Source organism: Sceloporus occidentalis, unplaced genomic scaffold, assembly GCF_023333645.1.
Source record: "Sceloporus occidentalis isolate IW3139 unplaced genomic scaffold, rSceOcc1.0.p SCAF_8, whole genome shotgun sequence".
NCBI lineage: Eukaryota > Metazoa > Chordata > Lepidosauria > Squamata > Phrynosomatidae > Sceloporus > Sceloporus occidentalis.
Window position 1 is genome coordinate 23,969,084 of NW_028316988.1, and position 22,957 is coordinate 23,992,040.

A 22,957-nucleotide genomic window follows, 5' to 3' on the forward strand; every position below is an offset into this window, starting at 1 on the left:
TGGAGATTTTATCTATTTAAGCAACTACACTGTTCCAAAGGAACACCAGACAGTGTGTCAATTGGCTTTAAAAGTTACAGAAGCTTAGGAAAGAGTCTTTCTTTCTTTCTTTCTTTCTTTCTTTCTTTCTTTCTTTCTTCCTTCCTTCCCCACCATCAGCCTGAGATATTTGTTTTCTTTCCCAACAGTGTCCACAGGGAAGTTTCTCCCTTTCTTTGATTTTAAATTTAAATGTGTCTGTATATAAACCTTTCAACCACAGACTTTGCTATATATGTGAGAAAAGATTGGCTAGTATCTGGCTTGTTTGCTGTGGCCCAGAGTTTGGGGCTTGCTGGGTCTCCTGTTCCTGTAAATCAGGAACGAACCGGTGCGACCCCAGGCCATGTGCCCAGACCTCACCAAAAGAATGAATTTATTTTAAAAATTTACATTAAAAAGTGCCATTTTCCCCTCTAGGGATTTGCGGGGAGCAGTTTTGCTTTGTTCCAGGTCTATTTTAGGCCTGGGGGTCAGAGTTCCTCCCCCCGCCACACACACACACACATACACATGCAAAATGATGGTGATTTGACTATCTAAAATCCAGGAAAAGGAATAATTTAAATAGAAACTGGCCTTTAATAAGCCTGGTATCTCACTGGGATTTTTGTGCATGGATTTTTAAACTGTTCGGTTCCACTAGTGGAATGAGGCAGATTTAACAGAAGCCATGGCCAAAACAAATTTTCAGTTTTTCCCCTCACTTGCCTTTCTCCAGGTCGAATGCATTATATTGCAGGCCCTATCCCGCAAACATGCATCTCACAAGGTTTACTTTAGAGGAACGCTGCCTAGAGCAATGTGGGGTTGCAAAACCCAGTCTCTTGGCATATGGATTTTAGATAGTCCATTTAGTTCCTGGTCTGAGGTAATTTGGATCTGTTTCCATGATGCTTTCTCACCTCTTGACAGATATTCTGGGATGTGAAAAGTGGCCATAGATGCTTAAGTATTAGTGGCCTCCCAGAAAGCCAAAGGTAAAAACATGCTGGTAATTTGGAGAACTTGCTCCAAACACTCAGTATGGCTATGTGGAAGGGCAGTTTTGGCTAGGAGGGACTCCGGCCGCCTGGCCTCTCCTCCCCCCTGTCCAAACTCTTTTCCATTTGCACACTTTAAATATTTGTTCCTGAAAAGCAAAACCTTTTCAAGGTGAGCCTCTACACCTTAGGTTCACACATTCATCCCAAGGAAATTAAAAGGATTCTGGGACAAAACTTTGTGGACCCTGTTTGGGATCCCTGAACACTTCAGGCTGAGAGATTTGTACTTCACCTTGGATGGGTGCCACTGGCATGAACATACCACAAGTGTGGGGATTTATGACTGGGCACATATTCCGTTGGAGAGGTGAACCAGGAGAGTATTCGGAGAAAACGGAAAGGCCGGTGGCAGTGAGATTGGCTTGGGCAGCGGGAAAGAGATGCCTTGAACCCAAATAGTCTCCGTGTTCACTTTTCTCCCTTCTGGTGAAGTACAACCCACTCTTCATCTCTTATTTCAACCCCCCCCCCCTGTCCATAACCCCCCGTTTGGTGCCACATTTGCCTGCCGTTGGCTCACCTAACATAAAACAAGCTGATCATTGCGGCAAAAGCATGTCTTCCCTCCCCGTCCAAGTAATCCCTGACCTGTTCTCTGCTCCTCAGTTTGTTGAATTTTTTGCATAGACCAATTTGCAAGACAGAAGGGGTGGTTTTTTGGACCACGGAGGGGCTTTGTGGCCTGCGCTATCTTTCCCGGCATCCCTCTTCCCATGCCTCTGATGTAGAAGTGTATCAGTCCTAGGTACAGCTAGCAGCAGGATCAGGCTGACCGAAGGCACCGCTCCCTCTAAGCTAAAAAACCAAGGGCACCTTTTAGCCATTTTCAGAATCTTACAATACACAGTTTTAAAATGATGAGAGAGAGAGAGAGAGTTGATCTTCTTTCTTTCCCAAGCACTTTTTAGATACATTCCCCCCCTTTAATTTGAAGATTGGAAAAGGTGAACTATTTGGTTGAATGTAATTGCGCAGGGAGTGCAGTGCGTGTGTGTGTTTGTGAATGACGTTTGTGAAGGGTTTGGGTGGGAAAGAGATAGATGTTTTATTTAATACCGGAAAAAAAGCAATAAAAACACACAAAAAATAAGATTAGAAACAAACAAAAGAAGTCTTAGCACTTTGAAATGGAACGGGTACTTTGAAATCACTTTATCTTAATTTAAAAGAAATATATATATATATATATTAAAAAGAAAGAAACAAATATGTTTACACGTTGAAACCATCTTCTACAGAGAGAAATTTATTATTGTTTATTGTTTTTATTAAAATAATTCCTAAAATTGAATTTATTTTTGTAAGAGAAAAAAAAAACCACAGATATGCACGTATATCTCTATATATTTGAAATGGAGAGAAAGAGACACTTAAATGGAATCCACTGTGTTTGTTCGCAGATGAATTCTGAAACAAAAACACACAAAACGGGAGGATCGAAGTTAATTAGATTCTGTGACACAGAAAAATTTAGATTTAAAAACAAAACAAAACAAACAACCCTCAGAAGTGATTTGCACTTCGGGAAAAAAAAACCATAAAATATACAAAATGGAAGCTTGAATTTTTGAGCAGGAATCATGAGGTTTATTTTGTGTATGGTTTATTTCCCCCCTTCCCTTTTTTGTTCTTTGTTTTTTTAAAAAATGTCTTATATAGCCAGTGCTGACCTGTGTGTTTTCTCATTGGTTTTCCCATCATCCTCGGTCACAGCCTTTAAGTCCTGGTGCCTCCTTCCTTGTAGTTTTTAAACAGCTTGGGTTTCCCACTGTCTTCTACCACAAGCTTTCTTTTCAGATTGCTGAGTGAGGCTGGCTGCTTTTTGCAGGGATGTGATCTGTTTGCATTGGATATGATCTGTTTGCATTCACTCAGCATTGTCTCTGAGTGAACGAATAAAGTCATTTCCTATCAAGCGCGGGAAACAGCGCAGTGGTCCGCCACCGAAACCTCCGAACCAAAACCAGAGGCTTTCAGTATAGCTTGGTTCCACTTGCAGCTGGCCTTGTTCTCCTTTTATTTGGATTTCTCATCCTTCCCAATCCTTCCTGTCCTCCACCATGCTTCTGCCTCTCATCCCAGTTATGTCTTTTATGGATAATTAAGGCAGAATTATTTGGAAAACCTCACTGTGGGAGTCTGTTTCCCCAGTGAACTCACATATGTAACTCTGGTGTCCATAACATAAGACAAGACACTGTTTGGGCTCCTCCAAAAATACTTCTTCACTTTTTTGCAGGGTAGCCAGAAACAAGGAAAAATTCACCATTAAATCTCCTGATAGTTGGAACTTGGGAGGAAGATAAAAGAATGCAAAACCTGGTTATATGAAGGTGTTAAATGATGCCCAGCTGAGCATCCTCTGTAAAGGTCTCCATACAGTTGCCTTGCTTTTCTTGGGGCTTGCAAGGATAAGTGGAAGATTTGTGGACTGGCCAACCTCTGGTGCTGGAAGTATGGGAAGGGGCTGCAATGTCCCAATTTCTATACTTCCAGCTCCATTAAAAGCTCCATTTGAGTCTTGTGAGAAAGGTGTGGTAGAAATCAAATTGACTGATAAAGACCGACATTTCTAGCAAACCTGCTCCAATGCAAATTCAAAACGATAAGATCCATGATGAATTCAGTGGAGGCACTATTCTCATGCCTCGCTATCCCAAGTCACCCTTTTTAAAAAGAAAAGCTTTCATCTAGTCTCGCTCAGTCAAAGATGGCAGAAGGAGGTCCCAGGCTCTTAGACGGACGTGGCGCACGCTCCCCCTTCCCTTCCCTTCCTTCCATGGAGATCCTCGGCTTAGCACTGACTTTAAAATGATTGCATATGCAAAAAGTAGCGTGCAACTTTGTAAATAGATAGTTACATGAGATTCTTTATTGTAATCAGAAGTTGTGGTATCTCTTCCCGTTCGTTTGGCTCCTCCATTTCCATGATTATTCATGTTTCGTGTGTATTTCTCTCCTCTCTCTCTGTTTCTCTCTCTCTGTGTTCCCATCCAAAGCCACCTAAGAGCCCTTTCCAGAAACTACTGGACTGCCCACCTGTTTCGATTTGTATGGCACAAGAGATACTTTTTTAACCCCCTCCCTGCCCTTCCAAAGTCCGGGATTTCGGTTTTAACAACCAAACCCATCCCACCCAACCATACCTGCCTGGATGACTTTGGCCCCATGTCTGAAATCCGGAGCATCCTTTTAATCTAGAACGAATCCCTTCTTTTGACACACACACAAACACAGAGCAAAAGTTTGGGAAGATGTGACCAGTTGACATGAGATTTCTAGGAATCTCATGTCCCGCTTGCATCCTTCTCGTAGTTGTTTCCCGTCCCCAGATATGCTGCTCTTGGACAGCTGTCCTTAGTGTTGGCCCCCTTTTCGATTCACGAGAACATAAATGCAAAGAGGTGGCAGAATGGAGGGGATGGAGTTGCAAAAGATGATGTGTCCAGTCCTGAAAGCTATTTGTTTTTCATCCACATTAGCGCTTTTCTTTTTTGTTTGGTTTTTTAAAGGCTCCCCTATTGAATCATCTTCCTGCCTGAAGTCTCCCTTCACTCATCCTCCATCTCCTGTTTTAAAAGCATTTTCCTTATCAGATATTTCTTACAAGTTTCACGTATTTCTTATCCATTTCCCTCTCTCTGCAGAACTTGCTGGCTGACCCAGGGTACTGTTTAGGGCATACCAACACAACCTAAGTTTAGAAATATTTCTACACACAGAGAGACACACACACCACTCCAGTCTGACCTCTCTTTTGGAGAATCCTGGATAGTCTGGTGGCTCCATCAGGAGAATCCAGATGTGCTGGAAAGATGTTTCTGGCGAATGGCAAAAGGAGGAAACGCAACAGCTTCGTGAAACCACAACATCCAGGATTCTTCCAGGGAAGCCATGACTGGTATAAAACCCATCTAGGTTGTAGTGTTGATCTGTCCTTTCTTCCTCTTTTCATGCATCTCTCCATTGTTGTTGCCGTTGTTGTTGTTTTCCTCCTGAGCAGCGATAGCGCACCTTATTTGTAACGGCATTTTCCCTTTGAGGAATAGAGAGCGGGAAGGGTTTTGTGTGAGAAAACTGAGGTGTGATGCTTGTGGTGGAGCTTCGAGCATCCATGACGGCAACACTTTAACACAAGCTTTCAATGTGTTTGCACTAAAATGAAACGAGAAAAAGAGAGAAAACGGTGTCCCTTCTCTGTGTAGAGAGAGAGGTCCTCACCTTGGGATTATATGCTGCCTTAACCTCCATGATTCCCGCTTTGTCCATGTGGCAACGATGACAACCGCAACAACAAATGAAGAGTTATTACTCTCTTAACATGGGGGTTTCCCTTCCTCAAATCACATAACTGTGTATATATATAAGGCGTTTGGTTTCCTTTTTGTTTAAAAATTACTATTATTGTTTTACTTTTTAAAAGAAATATGCAGGTTGTGATAAAGTGTTGCCAAAGAAATTGTTGATTTTTACCACATTTCAGGAAGAAAAAGAAGAGGCTCAACTACTAAAAGACATCAACAGAAAATAGAATGTTTCTCTTATTGGCTTTTATTTTTTGGTTGTTGTTAAAAATCATTACTCTTACTATTTCTTGATCCAGAAAAGCTGATCCTCAATGTAATTTCAGTCGAGTGGTTGAACCTGTACTTTTCAGGGTATGTGTGTCTTCTACGTTGGTGTCTTCTAAATATTTTGGGGGGAAGGTGGGGGACTCTTGTTCATTCCGCCACTGCTGTGCCATTGACTTCCACCAATATGGGGGAATTTGTAAAACATTTGGGGGGGTTTATGTTGATGGACCGCTGGATTAGGGGAGAGGTTATTATAATGGAGTGGATTCCATTGATGGGGGAACAGTAATAATAAAACCAAGAATTTCCACCAAAAGTCTTTGGGCCTAATATGCACGCAGAACATTTTAAGCTAAGGAGCGGAAAGGGTTTTTTAAGCAAATGGAAGAAGGGAAGCAATGCGAGAGTGGTTTTCCTGGCTCCTAGACAAGTCCCTGACCTAGAAGGACACACAAACTCTGTTGTTGCCTTTGAACCCGCGGCAAAAATGTTATGTCTGTCCCCATCCCTCTCCCCATGGTTGTTCCTCCTCCCTTCCGCCATAATGCAACTCCTTGACATTTCTCCTTGGTCTTGGCCTCTTTTGAGGCTCAGCCCATCGTTTTTGTGTGAATGTAAAGTGGAGAAGTTGTGGGAAGTAGGCAATGGAGTTGTAAAACAAGTGGGGTCTGGGAGGGATAGGTGGGCAGGTTGGATCTCACCAAGTGGAAAGTGAGATGGGAAATTATAAACTTCAAGGGTAGTAATGTCTGATAAAAAATCTGTGGGATATTTGACTCCCGTTCTTAAAGTTTGCACCCAAATGAGGAGTTATGGGGAGCCATCCAACAAGAGAGATGGACTTCCATCCCAGACTGAACAAATCAAAAAACGGCAGGGATTTTTTTGGTGTGACGTTGTTCTCATGTTTCCTTTATCTGATACCCTGAACGTGGCTGGCAGAATACTCTCTTGATGCAGAGTTTTATCTCGTTCCGTTCAGTGGATCTCTCTTCTTCTGTTTCCCCCCTCAAATGCACAGGATCCTCTACCGAGGCCATTGAATTTCAAGCCGCCGGCTTTCGAGCATCTCCCTTTTCTGTCCCACAGAGCCAAGTGCGTTGCACCGTTTTTGGAAACCTCTTAATGGCCTTGGTTGGAGATGGGAGAGAGAAAGGGAGAGGGCCGTGCAGGTATTTGCGCCAACCTGGTTTTCCAACAGGGTCATTTCATCCCCTTTTACCATATGCCACACACACACACACACACACACACACACAAACGCCTTAAGCATTTTTTTCAAAAGAAAAGAAAAAGGATCTTGAAATCGCTAAGGATTTTCCTTCTTTGCACTAATGCTGACCCATTGGATTCGATGGGGAGATTCTGTTGCACTTTCTCTAAAAAATAAAATAATGGTGATTTTTTTAAAAAACGAAACAAGAAAAAAGCTTTCAAGGATGTACCGGAGACTGTTTGCGTGGGCAGAAAGAAAGAAACCCATATGGGGACTTCAGGGAATTTGGGGGATGATGGGGTTGCCGTTCGCAAAGGGACTTTCTTCTGCTAAACAGTGCCGATTGGCTTCATTTTTTGCCCCCTACTCTCCACGCTTGATGCGTAGGCCTAAAGACTGGGCGAAATTTTTACCTTTTTCTATCAGGACTCACAGAAATCATCCTGAAAAGTTGTGCTGCGGTCTGCAAACGCCCGAAAAGTGGTTCGCAGTTACTAACAGCAACCATTGTGGGAAACAGGAAGGAAACTCCTTTTCTTCCATCCAATTCTCTTGCGGCTTTATCTGATCAGCTCTCGGTCCCCCTCTTTCTTCTACTCCTTTCCAAATCGATCAGCCTATTTGCTATTTAAAAAAAGAAAAAAATTCTATAGATCTATTTATATTTTCAGTATAATACCGAGCGTTTTATTTAAGTTAAGAGGAACACTTACAATGTTGTTGTTGTTGGGATTGTTTTTTTTAAAAGAAAAAAAGAATATATCTATATATATTTTTAAAAGAGCATTCTGTTAGTTGTTCGTGTGAGATTAGGTCCTTAGGTTGGTAACCCATTGAAAGTAACCCCTTTATCCTATGGAGAACATTAATTAAGATGCTATATTGAAGCTGTTTTCTAAGATATAGGTATAGATATAGATATTATAATACATGAAAATATATGTGTACAAAAGGAAAAAAAGGTTTAAATTTTATTCTGGCAAAGGGGTCTTGAATCTCTCTTGTCCCAACCAGAAACCAAATTTGTCAGATGGAAGGAAGATAAAAAAAGAGAAATTTTTATGAGACGGGGGCCATTTTTTTCTTACATTGTATTATTATTATTATTATTCCTATTGTTGTTATTATCGATAAAAATGAATAATCTATCCAGAGCACTCTAAAATTCATTCTTCTTTAAACAAGCAAACCTTAAATGGCTAATTTACTGTTGTCAGATGTCGATGAGGAAAGCACAGATGAGACATTCCATAGATAATAGTACGTTTGATAATTCTTTATTAGATAAAAAGAAAAAGAAGTTGGGAGATGAGTACAGAATATATATATTAAAAATATATAAAATGCACTTTTTTTGCAGGGAAGGGGCTTAAATAAATAAATATATATATTTAAAAGAAATAGAATGATACAATTCTTCTTTCATTCTTGTATATAAGACCCTCTTTTTTAAAAGAAAAAAGAATATGTAATAATCTGATGTTGATAGCGTCTTTGTTTTTTCCTTTCATAAATTTGGTTTGGTTTGGTTTTTGAAACTCCCAGAGTTTGATATTCTGAACTGAAGAGAGAGAGAGAGAGAACAAGAGACATAGAGAGAGAGAGAGAGAGAGAGAGATGAGAAGGACAAAATGCAAAGGCCAGGATCCAAAGCGCTATTTAGGGAGAGAACCACAAGTATTGATCTGATGGGATTTTTGAATAGTTTTCCTCAGGTGAGTGACATCCAAAATCACCCATTTCCTTTGGAAAAATATGTAGGAATTTGTCACATTTGTCAGGCCAGTTCAAAAGGTAGGAACACTTGCGGGATTTCGTGCGAATCCTACCCAATACTGGTATGCTTTTGCATTGCAGACACACGATTAGAAATGTATGAAGCAACTGACATTAACAACATGGTCCAAAATCGACTTGAACCAGACTCTAGTTGCTCATGTTTTTGCATCTCTGGGCAACAATGTCACACACACACAAAACACTGAAGCACAGATTTCATCCAAGATTGGCTCCGGGTCTTTTGTGGCGTCATTTTTGATACATGTTGATGAGGTCTGGATAACTCCGCAAAAGCACTTCATAAAAGCAGTTCCTTCTGGTGCTAAATCCTTTCCAACCCAATGGGTGCCAAGAGGAGAAAATATCCAGATGCTTCCTCTCTCGCTTGCTCTCTCTCTCGCTCTCTCTTAAAAACTTATCCAAGGGACAGGTTGCCCTAAGGGTTTAGGAGGCCAGGGCAGGAATATGGCACCCATTGGGCCTCAGTCCCATTGGCTGCCCCGACTAGAGTAGCCCTATGGACCCCACATTTTGGTAAAGCTCATTGATTCCATGGGTCAGCTCTAGACAGAGCTTAGCAAGAGGGTTCGTCCTCCTATGTCCACACAACTCATTCTTGTACAACAGTCTTCCGTTGGTGGAGTAGGCAGACAACTTCCATCTTGCCCCCTTTCTTTGACCTAAGCAAGCTGGTGTCCCACCCGACCCCACTTGTCTGACCCTCCAAAACATTGCAGGTTTCCCCATCTGGCACCCCTTTTTGATAAACCACAACTGTGTCTTCATCTAGCTTCTTCAGCTCCAGCTTCTTCAGATGTGTCCTCTGCCCAAATAGTGGCCAACCATCTCACCTCCTTCCCCTGAACGAAAAGAAAAATGTCATATTCCATAAAAATTGCTCTGCTCTCTTCATCCTGAAGGAAGGCCCAACAATTGGGTGAGAGTGACGGAGCTCATTTGGTGCTTGTCGTCTTTAACACACTCTCTCACACACACCTTCTGCAGCCTCAGTTTGCAGATCCAAAGATGGGTCATGCTTGTTTCATCCTCTTCTTATCCGTTTGCCGGAGAGGGAAGGGACTTTCTTGACCATGATGTTGACCAGCTTCTACTTCCCTCTCTCAACTCTGGGGCATGAAAAACAGCCCTTTTAATCTGCAAATAATTGTTTCCAAAATCTTAGCGCCGAACCAAGCCATTAGGTTCTTCCCGATCTGCCCTTCGGAGCAAGACGGGAAGAAGGAAGCCATGTTCCCCCTTAAATCCGCCGTGCCTCGTGTCTTTGCTCCAACTTGTTTTCACCCCTGAGGACCATTTTGGAATCTTTTCTGATGGCAGCACAGACTGTCTGTTTCCCAGTTTGGAAGCAGTTGACTTTGACATTTTGAGGAGTAATCACAACATTAATACAAGAAGCCTCGACAACCCACCTTCCAGAGAGGTTCTTAAGTGTGTTGAGTCTTGTAGGATGGTAGGTTTGAGATAAGCTCTCCACTTTTATGTATTTATTTATTTATTTGCTTGCTTTTAAACTTCCTTGAGAAATAATTTGATTTAAAAAGGTGCCTTTGCATTGAGGATGGGGAAGGTCTCATAAAACTCATGGATGGTATACAGAGTATATCCAATGGACAACTCACAGCTCAGACTAAACAACCTATTTTTCTTCTAACTGAATTATGCAGGTCTTCCCACCAACCACCCATCTCTCTCTTGCTTGGAAAATGATGGCCAGTGTTACTAAAAACACTTTTGTCTGCATTCTTGTCTTCTCAAGGATTTGTGGGACATCGTAGTTCAAACTAGAGAAAGAGGCCACAATCCCGGAGTATGAAGGGATATCTCTACCCTCCAAACTAGGACTTCACTTTGAACGAGTCTCACTGCTTGTTCTTCTTCCTATGCCGTTTTCCACTATAGGATTTCTTGGCTCCCTTTCTTTTTTGCCCAAAGAAGCCCCAAAGATACCAAAAACTCCAGCATTGGAGCACATTGCCTTAGTTCTCTCCCTCTCCAATCGCTAAACAGAGCAAGTTTCCCTGTTTCAAAACTAGCCATTTCTTTGAGAGGTAAGAAAAGGTTTGAAACAGAAAAAAGATTTGAGCTTGCTCTTGCAAAACGTAACTTCAGATCTTGTTCGGAGATGAAAGCAAGGACGGTCGGAGCGTCTGGTTAGACCCTTGTTTTCCTCTTTATGTTCTGCACTGTCTTTTCTGTTGGGAGAAACGTGTGTTGATTCTTAAATGCTCCCTTTTCCCAAAATAATTTTGGGAAGGTCTTGTAGGCCTTGGTTCCCTCCAGGGAAAAAAACAAAACAAAACATCTTCTTCCAAGATGGCAATGGAATGATTTTGCAGATATGAAATTTCTACATAGATCCTATGAAATTAATCTATGTTTCATTTCATAAATTGCATGAGATGTCGAAATTTCATATCCACAAAATTGCTTTTTTTCTCTTGCTCTTTGCTTTTCTTCTTCTCTTCCTCCCTTCTTTCCTCTTCTGGATCGCTTTTTAACCCCGCCACCATCATCCCGCTTCTTTGAAGGAAGTTAATTCAGGGTTTGGGTTTTGGGAAAGATTTTTAAGGGGAGGTTTTGGGGATTTTCTCATGGCAGAGAAAAAAAGAAATCTTCTAGATTTTATTATTTTAGGGGCGCCCGTGTTGTGGGGGTCCAACGCGAACTTCAGGCTCAAGGGCAAGAGTGGGGGGGGGGGAAACACTTTTCTCTTGCCCAGGATATATATTATTATTTTGCGTTTGTTTAAAAAGAAGAATAAAATATTAATAAATAAATAAAAAGAAGCAAAGTTGCATTTGATTTCCTTCTATTGTTCAGGATTGGTTGTTGACTAAAATCAAATCAATTGTATGTTCTTTTCTTTTCCATATATTGTACTGTAATAGAGAACTGTTAATTTTTTGCACTAATAGATTTCTTTTCTCTCGACTCTCAGCCTCGTCTCCATTTACTTCTTTGGTTGTGGTTTTGTGTTTTCTTTCCATGTTTGGTTGTCTGGATGGAAATTGCCCTCTGATGCTCTCTTGCCAGTGTCCACTTGCCTTGCCCTGAAAGGGGCTGCAGACGTTGGCCGGGTCAGTGACCACTTGGCTTCTTTAGGGTAGAAATAACACAAGAGTTTCCCTCTGCAGTCCATCTCAAAATGGCAACGGGAACTGATGTCACACCACTTTCTATTGCCATTTTGGAAGGGACCTGAGAGGACAACTGAAGTCATGGGGGGGGGGGTCATATAAGAACTAGTCCAAATGTCCACTGTAGTCCCTCTAAAACTGTTAACAAGAGGTGAAAAAGCATTTCCCCCGGCAATCCCTCTCAAAATGGCAGCCAGACGTGCCATCAGTTCCTGTTGCCCTTTTGAGAGGGACTAAAAAGGGAGAAATGATGGTATTTGGGGGGTAGTACAGTCAGCTCTCCTTATCCATGGATTTAAGCATCCACAGCTTAACATATATTTTTTAAAAGTATAAATTCCAAACAACCAACCTTGATTTTGCAGTTTTACATCAGGGAAACCATTTTACTATGGCATTGCATTTAATGGGACTTGACCATCCATGGATTTTCTTATCCAGAGGGGTCCTGGAACCAAACCCGGTGGATAACAAGGATGTTTTGTCAAAATGAATTGTATTTTTGCAAGGTTTTATGCTTTTGGGAAGATTTCTGTGTGGGTTTCTTTGGGGGAAAACTCCAAATATTACACGGTTTTTCAAAATTGGAATTTTTTTTTTGAGGATTTTCTGGGGTTCGTGTGTGTGTTCAAGGCCCACAAAACTGGGATCCAGGGGCCACTTGCAACCCAGAGGCCACACTATGCTTCACAGGGTTGCGCATGAAACTCTCCCCTTAGTCTTGAATGTTCTATATAGAATTAAGAAAGGGTTTCGCACCAGAGGGCTGAGGGTCCTGGGGGCAAAATAGTAAAAATATGTGTTCCCGCAGCGTGCGTATTAAGGGTTATCTGACAACCGTGTGGCCCATATCCTCCCCCCATGCATGCCTTAAAAGAGCTTTTCCCAGCTCTCCTCGCCCTAATCCGCTTGCCTCCGGTGGCGTGAAGTAAGCGCCACTTGATGCGGGATTGGAGACACACGAGGTTGCGTCTAATCGGCCTTTTCCCACCGATTACAGGCCAGGAGGCTCAGCTCGGAGGCGGCTAAGAAGGAGCCCGGTTGGCAACGCAAGGCAGCCGGGGAGGGGTCCCAAGCTGTCACTGAGCAGATGGCCAGGCATTTAGGGGAAGGGGGTCGGGGCCATGGGGGAGATGGCCCAGAGGACCCAGGCGGGCCGGGGTCTGGCGACTGAGAACAAGCCAGCACAGAGCCTTAGACGATGCTTTATTCGACTGCTTCAAAAATGCATTCTTTTCCTCTTTGGAAGAAAGTGTCTGCAAACTGCGTAGCTTTGAAAGACACTTTGCAATTTGAGGCCCATTCTGCACAAAAATATAAAATGTCATGCGTCATTATTTCTCGCTGTCAACTACGCTTTCTGTGCAGAAACAGGCTGCCCATTCTGCACAGAATAGCAAGGTTTTTATTTACATACAGGAAAAAAAAATCTGCAAACTTTTTAGTTTCCTGCAGGGAAAAATGTGTTCTGCACAAACCAACCATGAGGGTATTTGGCGCAGGAGAAGTCTCGAAGCCAGCATGGTATTGGACTCTGGAGACCATGGTTCAAATCATGCCTCAGCCACGTAAACCCACTGGGGGAACTTTAGCAAGTCACACTCTCTCAGCCTCAGAGAGTGGCCATGGCAAGCCTCCTCTGAAGAAATGTGCCACGGAAACCCTGTGATAGGTTTGCCTTAGGGTAGCCATACGTTGGGAATGACTTGAACACCAGTCTCAAACTGCAAGGATTCACACAGGGACGTAGCCAGGATTTTGGGAAGGGGGGGTCCAGACTAAGTGCCACCATTATAATGGGGCTTGGGTGTGGTGGCACACACCTTTAATTGTATCTAATGGAAGGGGAGGTCTGGACCCCAAGGACCCCCCCCCCCCCTTGGCTACATCCCTGATTTATGTCTCTGCAGGCTGCGGTTTCTCAACCCTTGAGAAACGCTGTTTCAACTGCTGTCCAAATATTTTAAAAATATCCTCCCTATCTTTTACTTCACAAATAGGGCAGGACTGTGGTCTAGAAATCTTTGTGTCTGCCTTGTCTGGATCGATGGAGAGGATCCTACCCATAAAATGCCTCTTCTGTCTCCCACCGGCAATGTAACGGAGTCAAGGCTGCCAGGACTCAATTTAAATCCAGAGGTAAAATCATTGTTTCCCTCTTTTGCCTGATCTTAGCTGCAATTCTTGCTGGTTGAGTTCGAAAGTGAGTGAGACGACATGTTATTTACCTATACCTAGCAGCACTTGCTTCATTGCAAGCCATTGCTATTGCGAGTGCAAAACGTATTTCTGGCCATGGTTTTAATTCAATAATCAAGAGCCATTGGCTTTACAAAAGACCCGTTTCTGGTGGCGATAAATGTGGCCAGAACTGGTTGGTCTTGGCACAAACTGAGCTGCTCGCTGCAGTTATTGGCCTTTTTTCATGAACCTGGCTTTGCAGGCTATTGCAAAGAACCACCAGAATTGAAAACGGGACCCCAAAACCCATTTCTCCTCGAAGCCCTTGCACCCTCCCAGATCACAGGTGTTGGTTGCATTTCCTTCGCACCTTCTTTTGACAGCAAGGGCGGCGACATTGTTAAGAGATTAGCTTGTGTCATAAGCCTCCTATTTTTCAAGGCCGCTATGAGATTTAGGGGAGTTTATCTCTTGGGCTTAAGAGGCAAGGTTATCTTCCCTTAATGCCACTTAGTGGCCTGGATTGACGATTTTCATTAAGGGCATCAAGAACAATTAGCAGGCAAGCAATTAGGCCAAGCAGTGTGTGTGTGTGTGCATGCGTGTGAGTTTAAATAAAAATACAGGATTAGCTAATCAAGAAAATCAATTTCTAAATTGCCCCCCGTCTCCCGCCCCGCACCCCACACAAACTGGGAGATGGAAAGCCCCATATGGATATATGCATACATGCATGCATGAAGATTAGGAACAGAGGGAAGAACAAGCAGTCAGGACAAAATTTATTGCAAAACTAAGAGGATGAAGAACTCTTGCTTTTTCATATGAAAACTTCCGGTTATTAAAAGCTGGAAATCGTCCTTTTCCAGCGTCCATTTCCCCCCATGTGGTCATACTTGCATTGACCTTACAAAGTATTAGCAACCTGGCCCAGGTTTTAAAATCTGCACATGTTCCATCCCCAGCACAAACTCTATACACTTTGGGAGACACCCACCTTGTTCCGGATTTGAACCTCGTTCCCAGATTCGGCCCATTTTGGGTCCTCACTCCCCACAACCCTACTGCTGAAATGGAGACATCCCCTGATAGCTTTGGGTTCAGATCATGCATACCTCCTTGCATCTGTCCTTAAAGCCCATTGTGAAACCTTTTGCCCATTGAAGTTGGGACTTCAATTCCCAGATGCCCTGGGAAGTATAAGGGAGCATAGGAGGGGTAGTCCAAGGATTCCCCCCTCCGTCCTTTTTCAAAGAAAAGACACATTCAGAGCATGTTGAAAGAAATGATAAAGAACCTCAATTCTGCCTCCACAAAGGCAGTATAAGGGGCCCCAGTGATAAATCCATGTGGAATGGCCTGGTGCCTCCTGTCCATCTTGTGAGCTTCCTGGAACCCTGTCAGAATTTGAACACAAGTCTAGATGGACTTTCAGTCCTGTTCAACAGAGAGTTGAACAGGACTGAGTCTGTTGCTGTAGCCTATCTGCTATGGGGAAAATGGAGTATTTTCACCATCTTTCTCCCAATAAAGTTCTCATCCTGTTCTCTTGAGCACAGGGGATGGATGAAGGCAGCCTTCCGGATGCTGTCGGACTGCAGCTCCCCGAATGCTTGGCTGGACTCACTAGAAGGGTGGGAGGATGGGACTTGTAGGTCAGGAAAACAACAACAGCACCAGTGACCCAGGCCCCTGTCTTAATAGCACCAGCTTTGCCATGTAGTCCTGCGGCAGAGCATGTCCTTTCTGTGTAGAAGGTCCAGAGTTCAAATCCAGCCAAAAGATTATTACAGACCAGATATCTGTATCAGCAGAGAGCCATGCAGCATCTCCCCAAAGCTGTGCAACACCCCTGAAGTAGTACTTTTCAGCCTGATGTAGGAGAGTGGCAGTTTTTAAAAAAATTGCCCCCAGTGCCAGGGACTGGTGCCCCATTTGTGCCAATTGCTAATGAAAGTTCTTCAGGAACCAGCAAGAAGTAACACTGGCCCCAAAAAATGTTGGCTGCCAAGGCGAGAGTGTCTCTGAGAGGGTGCCATGTGTCTCCAAGTGGGGCAAGGGGAAAGGAGGTCACAGGTTGGCATGGGTTGGCACCTGTGTGACTTGGAGATGTGACCGGCTCCAGGCGGCCCAGCTGTGCCGTTTCTCCCCCTGAGGTTTATCCGTCTTCCCCACAAGGAAGGGGTGAGGCCACGAAGCCCCTGCCGTGGGCAAGAGGAGAGGCGGGAAGGCTGGCGGGTGAGGCGGGATGGTGATGCCAGGGTGGGCATATGGGGGGCAGCAAAGGCAGTAGCGTCCTGGCGGGCAGCAGCCGAGTCCATAGAAGGCGTACGGGTGGTAGTAGCCAAAGTTGACAGCCATCCTGAGGGGAAGACGGGAAAAATACAGAGTGATTGAATTCAAATTCAACGCTCATGTGCCTTGGCACAGGGTAGTTGGGGTTCTCCCTGAACATAAAATGCCACTTTTTGTGGCATAAAATCCACACAGAACTATAATTGCACAATTAGAGATTTGCAGCTCAGTGATCTCAACCAACTGCAAACAATCCTGCCCCAAATTTCAGCCGCCAAACAATTGGGAGCCAGAGAAACCCCGTAATAACATCCTTGCCATTTTCTCACAAGAGAAAACTTTGAGGAAAAAAGGAATTCACAGTATATCGGGACATTCTTGTAAAGAAAAGGTCCACCCTCCCCGAGATGTTTTTCTTTTTTGCATTTTGGAGACTTGGGGTGGTCTCCCCCCCCTTCTCTCTTGGCAAGCATTTTGTGCAGGAAAAGGTATATTTGCTGCTGGGCAAAACTGTAGATAGCTTTTCAATGCAAGTTTTGCTCGGTTTTATTTTTTCCTGCTTCTTTTCTTTCCAAATTGCTCCACCTCACTGGCTCAGTTATCTTGGTCAGATTTCTTCCAAGGCTGTTTTCTGAAACCAAGAGAATGTGACAGCCCAGGCTCACCCAGTGAGTTCCCATGACCAAGTGCAGATTTGAACCCTCGACTCCCAGAGTCTTGACACTCCCAACAACTTGATCCTCCATGGCATTTCATCTACAGCAGGTTAATTTCTCTGATTAATTTGTAATCTAATAAACTGGCACTCCTGCTTTTGCCCACGAAGTGTATGTGGGCCCATGTGGGGGATTCTCCCAAGTGGGAACCCTCTTTGAACCCAACCGCAAAGGGTCACCTGCAGTTAACGCGGGTACCCTGGTTGAGAATGGGGTGCCCCCTCTGGCATGACCCTCAACTCGGGGTCCTTTTCTCCCCAAACCGGGAGAGTGAAAGCTGAAGGGGTCAGTGGGATTCCCCCTTTTCCGTGGGTCCAGAGCGGTCAAGCAAAGGTCAGGGCAGAGGTCTTATCCTTGACCGAGGAGACTCGCCTGGGTTTATTAGAGCCCATTAAAGGATAGGAGGAGGCTGGGTTGGCGCCGCATATGGCGCAGCCGGATAAGTGAGGGGGATTTATTTGGGGTGACAGCAAGCCTCCCCCCCTCGCCCCCCTCCTGCCCCAGAGGCTCACCTGCGGATCCGGCGCCGGGCTCTGCGTCGGTGGTAGTCACCCTTGGAGAAGTCCTCCAGGTTGGCCGGGTGGATGGCCCAGAAGTGGCCCTTCCCATTCTCACTGCGTCCGGCTTTGACAAAACACTCGTTCAGGGAAAGGTTGTGGCGGACGCTGTTGCGCCAACTCTTCTCCTGGAACCAGGAGGGAGACAATAAAGTAGAAAAAGGGAGCAAAAATACAAGACCCCCAACACCAGTGGGTTAAAATACAAAAGGGGCGAGAATTATCTGGGGAGGCAGGAAGAGGAAAGGGATGCCAAGGGCCCATACTGGCATCCTGCACCACTCTTGCCAAGACGACCAAGCCAACATGGCATGGCGGTTTGAATGTTGGACTTGGACTTTGGGAGACCAGAATTTAAATTGCTTCTCAGCCATGGAAACGCACTTGGTGCAAGGCATACTCTCAGTATCAGAGGAAAGCCCCTCCAGCCAAGAAAACCCTGTAATAGTTTTGCCTAAGGGTCCCCCTAAGCCAGAAATGATTTAAAGGCATGCCACAACAGCAACAAACCGATGCTATAGCGCTGGGCCCCATGGTGCAGTGTACCAAAAGAAGCTGCCCTCGAGCATGTGCCAAGTGCAGATATCTCATAACCTGCCAGGGAAATGACCTGCAATAATTCTTGAGTATGTCTTACAAACTATCCTCCTCCTCATTTATGTTCCATCCTTCCCTCCAAAAGTGCCATTTTGTTCCTGCTTCCCAATATTGGAACCATTATTCTCTTCGACAGCACTCTCTGCTGACGAGGGAAAGGAATGGCCTTGTCATGCACTGCAATTCACTAGTGAGGCTCAGTGAACTGAAATGAAGTCTAGAAGAGATATTTACTGTGTTTTGCGCGGGAGGCAATTGTGTTGAATTAAAAGGTCAATGTTCTGCCCCTGAGACTCCTAGGAGCAAATTTCTGCTCCCTAAAAACATTCAAGAGGTTAACCATAACCCCTCCCACAACAAAAAATAGTTGGAAATACAGTTCTGATTTGGAAATACTTTTGATGGTTTGATCAGTAACTGTTTTGATAAACACATTTTAAATGTCTTTATGATATGAAGGTTTAGCAATGGTCACCTCCTCACCATACCTATGAGTTTTGCATTTCCGTGAGTATTCATACAGTCTAGAAAAGTCCTCCTTGGGCATCAGTTCACTCCATGTATCTGAAGAAAGAAACCAAGTCTAGGAAAGGTCATGCTACAACTCCTTTTGCCCAGGGTTAGAATTCAAAGGTATAGCCGTGTTAGTCTGTCAAATCAGTATGTAGAGAGATCCTATAGCAACTTTGAGACTAACTGAAAGAAAGAAATTGGCAGCAGGAGCTTTCGTAGACTACAGTCTACTTCCAAATGCATCTGAGGAAGTAGACTTCAGTCTAGGAAAGCTCCTGCTGCCAAGATCTTTCTTTCAGTTAGTCTCAAAGGTGCGGCAGGATCTCTCTGCATACTCCTTTTGCACAGTTAGTCTGAAAGGTGTTGCAAGATCCCTTTGCATGTTTAACATTTTGGGAGCTGCCTTGAGTCCCAAACTCTGTGAAAGGTGGGATGTTGTTGTTGGAGAGGAGATTTACCCTTTGGGGAGGGCAGAGAAAGGCCTAGACTGGGCAGAACTGTCTGCACCCGTGGGTGCCTTGAGGCGTCCATGTTGGGGTGGTGGGTGCCCCTTCTGCCCCCATCAGTTATTATCCAATGACCTGAAACTTATCCATCTACATCTCTTCAGTACCTTGGATAGCTCCTTTGCAGCAATTTTTCTCCAACTGGACCAAGTGTGGCACCCGGCCCCTTTCATATCTCCCTCCCAATGAATTAATCATTTTTTAGCAAACGGTAACCTCGGCTTGCAGCCAAAAAAGGAACTAAAAACAAAATAATCCATGCCAGATATCAACAATGCTCATAGTCCAGTGCTCTAAACCACACAAGACCAGGCTGGCTCAAAAGGACACTGTGCAAATGTACAAAAGCCTGGTATATGCGATATGGAAAAGGCATGGAAATGGGCAGCCAAACTTGACCAAGGGATTGGAAAATACTCCTTTATGAGGAAGGGTGACAACATCGGTAGATCTTTTATTTATTTTTTGGCATTGGGGAGAACAAAGTGTGTGAGGATGCGGTGTGGAATGTGAAAAAGCACCTTCACAATATGGAGAAAGTGGAGTCAGAGGCATGTTCTTATCATCTGCTCTGGCGTTACAGACTCAGGAAGGGTCATGTTTGCTAAACAGGGTGCAATTGAAGGCTGGTAAATGGAACTGTGCGGTGTAGTGGATTGAGCGTTGGACTAGAACTGGAGGCTGGGGTTTGAATCCCAGCTTGGCCATGGAAACCCACTGGATGAATCACAGCCTCAGGGGATGGCCATGGCAATGCCCCTCTAAGAACCTGCCAAGAAAACCCCATGATAGGTTTGCCTTAGGGTCGCCATGAGTCGGAAATGACTTGACGGCACACAACAACACATGGAGCCGTGCCTTCACATGAGGCACCAGCCTAAAGAAGTAGGCTTCCTGGAGGCAAAATGCCGTCATGGCTGCCAAACCAGGCAGCTCAAAAGGGAAGATTAGAGCAATGCACGGAGGAAAAGGATGAGAGTGAGCCCTGGCCAAGACTCTCCGAACCAAAAAGCTAGGCAATACGAGTGGATGGGTGATATTTCTCTCCTCAGCCTCTCTGTGGGTTTCCTCCACGAGTGTCTGCTTAACCATTCTGGGACAAAGAAGATGCCAAGATAGATAGGCCTTTAGTTGGACCTAGCTGCAGGGTCTTTCTTATTTCCTCACCCTCAACATAACCACCTAAGTTTGGATACCAGCTCCATAGATTGAATTTCCATCTCTGGATGGAATCCTGTTCCTTAGACATCCAGCCATGATCAGAAGAAGTCAAAATAAAATTTTTGGTTCCCTCCCCATGGTTTAAATCCTGACATTAGAGACTGCGTGGTAGGAGCTCACCTTGTTCTTGAAGTACGGATATTTGTCCATAATCCATTGGTAGATGTCGGAGAGCAGAAGTTTCTTCTCTGGGGAAGAGAGGATGGCGGTGGAGATCAAGGCAATGTAGGACTGGTTGGGTTTGTCCAGAAGGTCCGGAGACATCCCAGCTCTCGGTGTTTCAATTTCGTTGTTGTTTCTCCCTTCCTCCTGCTCCACTTGACCACTCGGTTCCGGGTCTCTTCGGGTCGGCTTTCCTTTATCGAAAAGTAGGTAATCGATGGTAAAAGAGACCCCAGGTGGCTTCTGGGCTTTGCCTTCAGCTCCTTCCATGCTTCACGCAACTTGGGACCAGCCTTGGTCACAAGTCATCTCCTTTCTTCTGGAGTAACCGGTCCCAAAATCCCTACTGGACGTCCAGACGAAATGAAGAGGCTGCCCGAGGGACGGCTTGTAATTAGTGGAGATTACCAGGTTTTCCTAATTGTGTTTTCACAAACGGACTGCCTTCGCAAAGCAGCCTGTTTATCTGGCAAAGTCTTGGCTTTAGCAGGATTTGGTCCTTAAGCCTAATAAATACATTGATTAATCCACTTGGGATGGAGGAATTCTGAGCTGGGTTCGCCAACAGGGTTTGGCAGCAGCTGGAGGGGTGTCACCCAAAGGTCTCGAAAAACAGAGACCTTGATCCGATTTAAATAAAAATTTACCTATTGAGAATTTGCCCAGGTTGACGGTGACAAGTCCACTTCCGATCCAGTAACGTTTCCCCTTCTTGAAATACGTTTCCTACCAGGAACTGCAAAATGGACCAAGCCAAGCAATTCTTTGCAAAGTGGACCAAGCCCAGCATTTTTCCAACAGTGAAGGGAAGCCAAAGTTTTCCAGTTAGCCACAAAATGGCCCCAAAACACCTGAAAGTATCGAACCATAAATGACAAGAGCCAGGATGGTGTAGTGGGTTCAATACTGAGACGACAAGTCTCTGGAGATCATGGAAAGCCATAGGATGATGTTGGGCAAGTCACACTCTCTCAGCCCCAGAGAAAAGTAAAGCCCCTCTGAACAAATCTTGCCAAGAAATACCCTTAGGGTCGCCACATTGGAAAGGATTTCAAGACCCACAACAACAACAACAACAACCCAAGTTGGTCAGACACGTCCCATAGAGTCATAGGATCTTCAAGGTGTATCACACTAGTGAGATCCTGTGAGAAAACGGGAATTAAATGAGAGTTAAGTTGAATTAGAATTTAAACAGAACTTGCAAATTCGGAAAGTCTATCACACTAATCGCTGCTAAAATGAAACAACGCGAAGTTACCAGCAGCTTTTAAAATTCGGTTTGTTCCGAATTTAAAAAGCTGCCGGTTTCCTACTCTTTAACTGTGGGTTAACTTTGTGTTATTTCATGTTAACTGTGACGTTGTGTGATAAACTTTGGACATTTCCGGGTAATCTTTGTATTATATCACGTTTAACTCCTGGTTTCCCTCCAGTGTGATAAACTCCTTAGAGAGGCCGCCAGCCCTTGAGGCGCCGTTGGACGGTTCTTCCTAACATTTAGGTGCCATCTTGCCATTGAAGTCCATTGGTTCTTGGCCTCGTCTCAGGGGCAGCGGGAAACAAGATGGCTCCATCTTCTGTTCATGGGAGCCCCCCAGACGCTTCAAGATGTCCATCATCGTCTCATCCTTCTCCATCTTCTCCCCTTTCAGAGAGGGAGCTGCGGGAAGAGAAGGCAGAGAGGCGACCTGGGAGCCATCTTGAAAGGATGTCTGTGGAGAAGATGGAGGGAGCTTGTCTTCTGCTGCTCCAGAGATGTAAACATAAACAGATTCAAAGAGATGCCACCTAAAAATCAGGAATAATGTTTTTGACTGCAAGAGATGTTTGAGAGGTTTGAATGTTGGGTTAGGGCCCGGGTTCGAATCTGCTCTCGCAATCCACACTGGAGATATAACCTGGTTTGGCACCGCTTGAACTCTTTTCTGATTCAAGGCTATGGAATTCTGGGAGTTGGAGTTTGTTGTGGGGTCCAATAATTACTCCAACTCCCAGAATTCCATAGCCTTGAGCCAGGATGCTGAAAAGCGGTGCCAAACCGGGTTATTTCTCCAGTGTGGATACAGTGAATGATAGAAAACCACGGTCCAAGCCATGAAGCATGATAAGGCACTCTGTACATGAGCAGAGGCTTCCCTTGCACCCATTGCCTGCACGTTAACATGTTTTCCTTCCAAGTGGGAGCCAAATAAAGCCCCTCCACTTCACACTAGTGAGATCTAGGCAACCCAATTAAGCTCTGGCCTAATTAGATTTCCTCCCCCTCACTCCAGATTTAAGGCTCTTGTCCCTTTAAGAAGCCGGAGGGAGGGGGACGAGAGGAGAGCCGGCGGGCCCCTCTCCGCGCCAAAGCGCATGCGCCGCCCTTCCAGCCTCATGGCAAGCCTAGCGGCA

General features: G+C 44.6%; 1 protein-coding gene across 1 annotated transcript; it reads right to left on the reverse strand.

The window, feature by feature from the left end:
* Nucleotides 1-14,776: 14,776 nt before the first annotated feature.
* Nucleotides 14,777-21,773, reverse strand: LOC149308285 (forkhead box protein D5-A-like). The gene is made up of 3 exons (XM_089537048.1): nt 20,519-21,773; nt 17,517-17,689; nt 14,777-16,355 (listed from the first exon to the last, which is right to left on the reverse strand). The coding sequence occupies exons 1-3, from the start codon at nt 20,828-20,830 to the stop codon at nt 16,064-16,066; spliced, it is 777 nt and encodes a 258-aa protein (XP_089393174.1). The 5' UTR covers nt 20,831-21,773; the 3' UTR covers nt 14,777-16,063.
* Between the last annotated feature and the right edge of the window lie 1,184 nt (nt 21,774-22,957).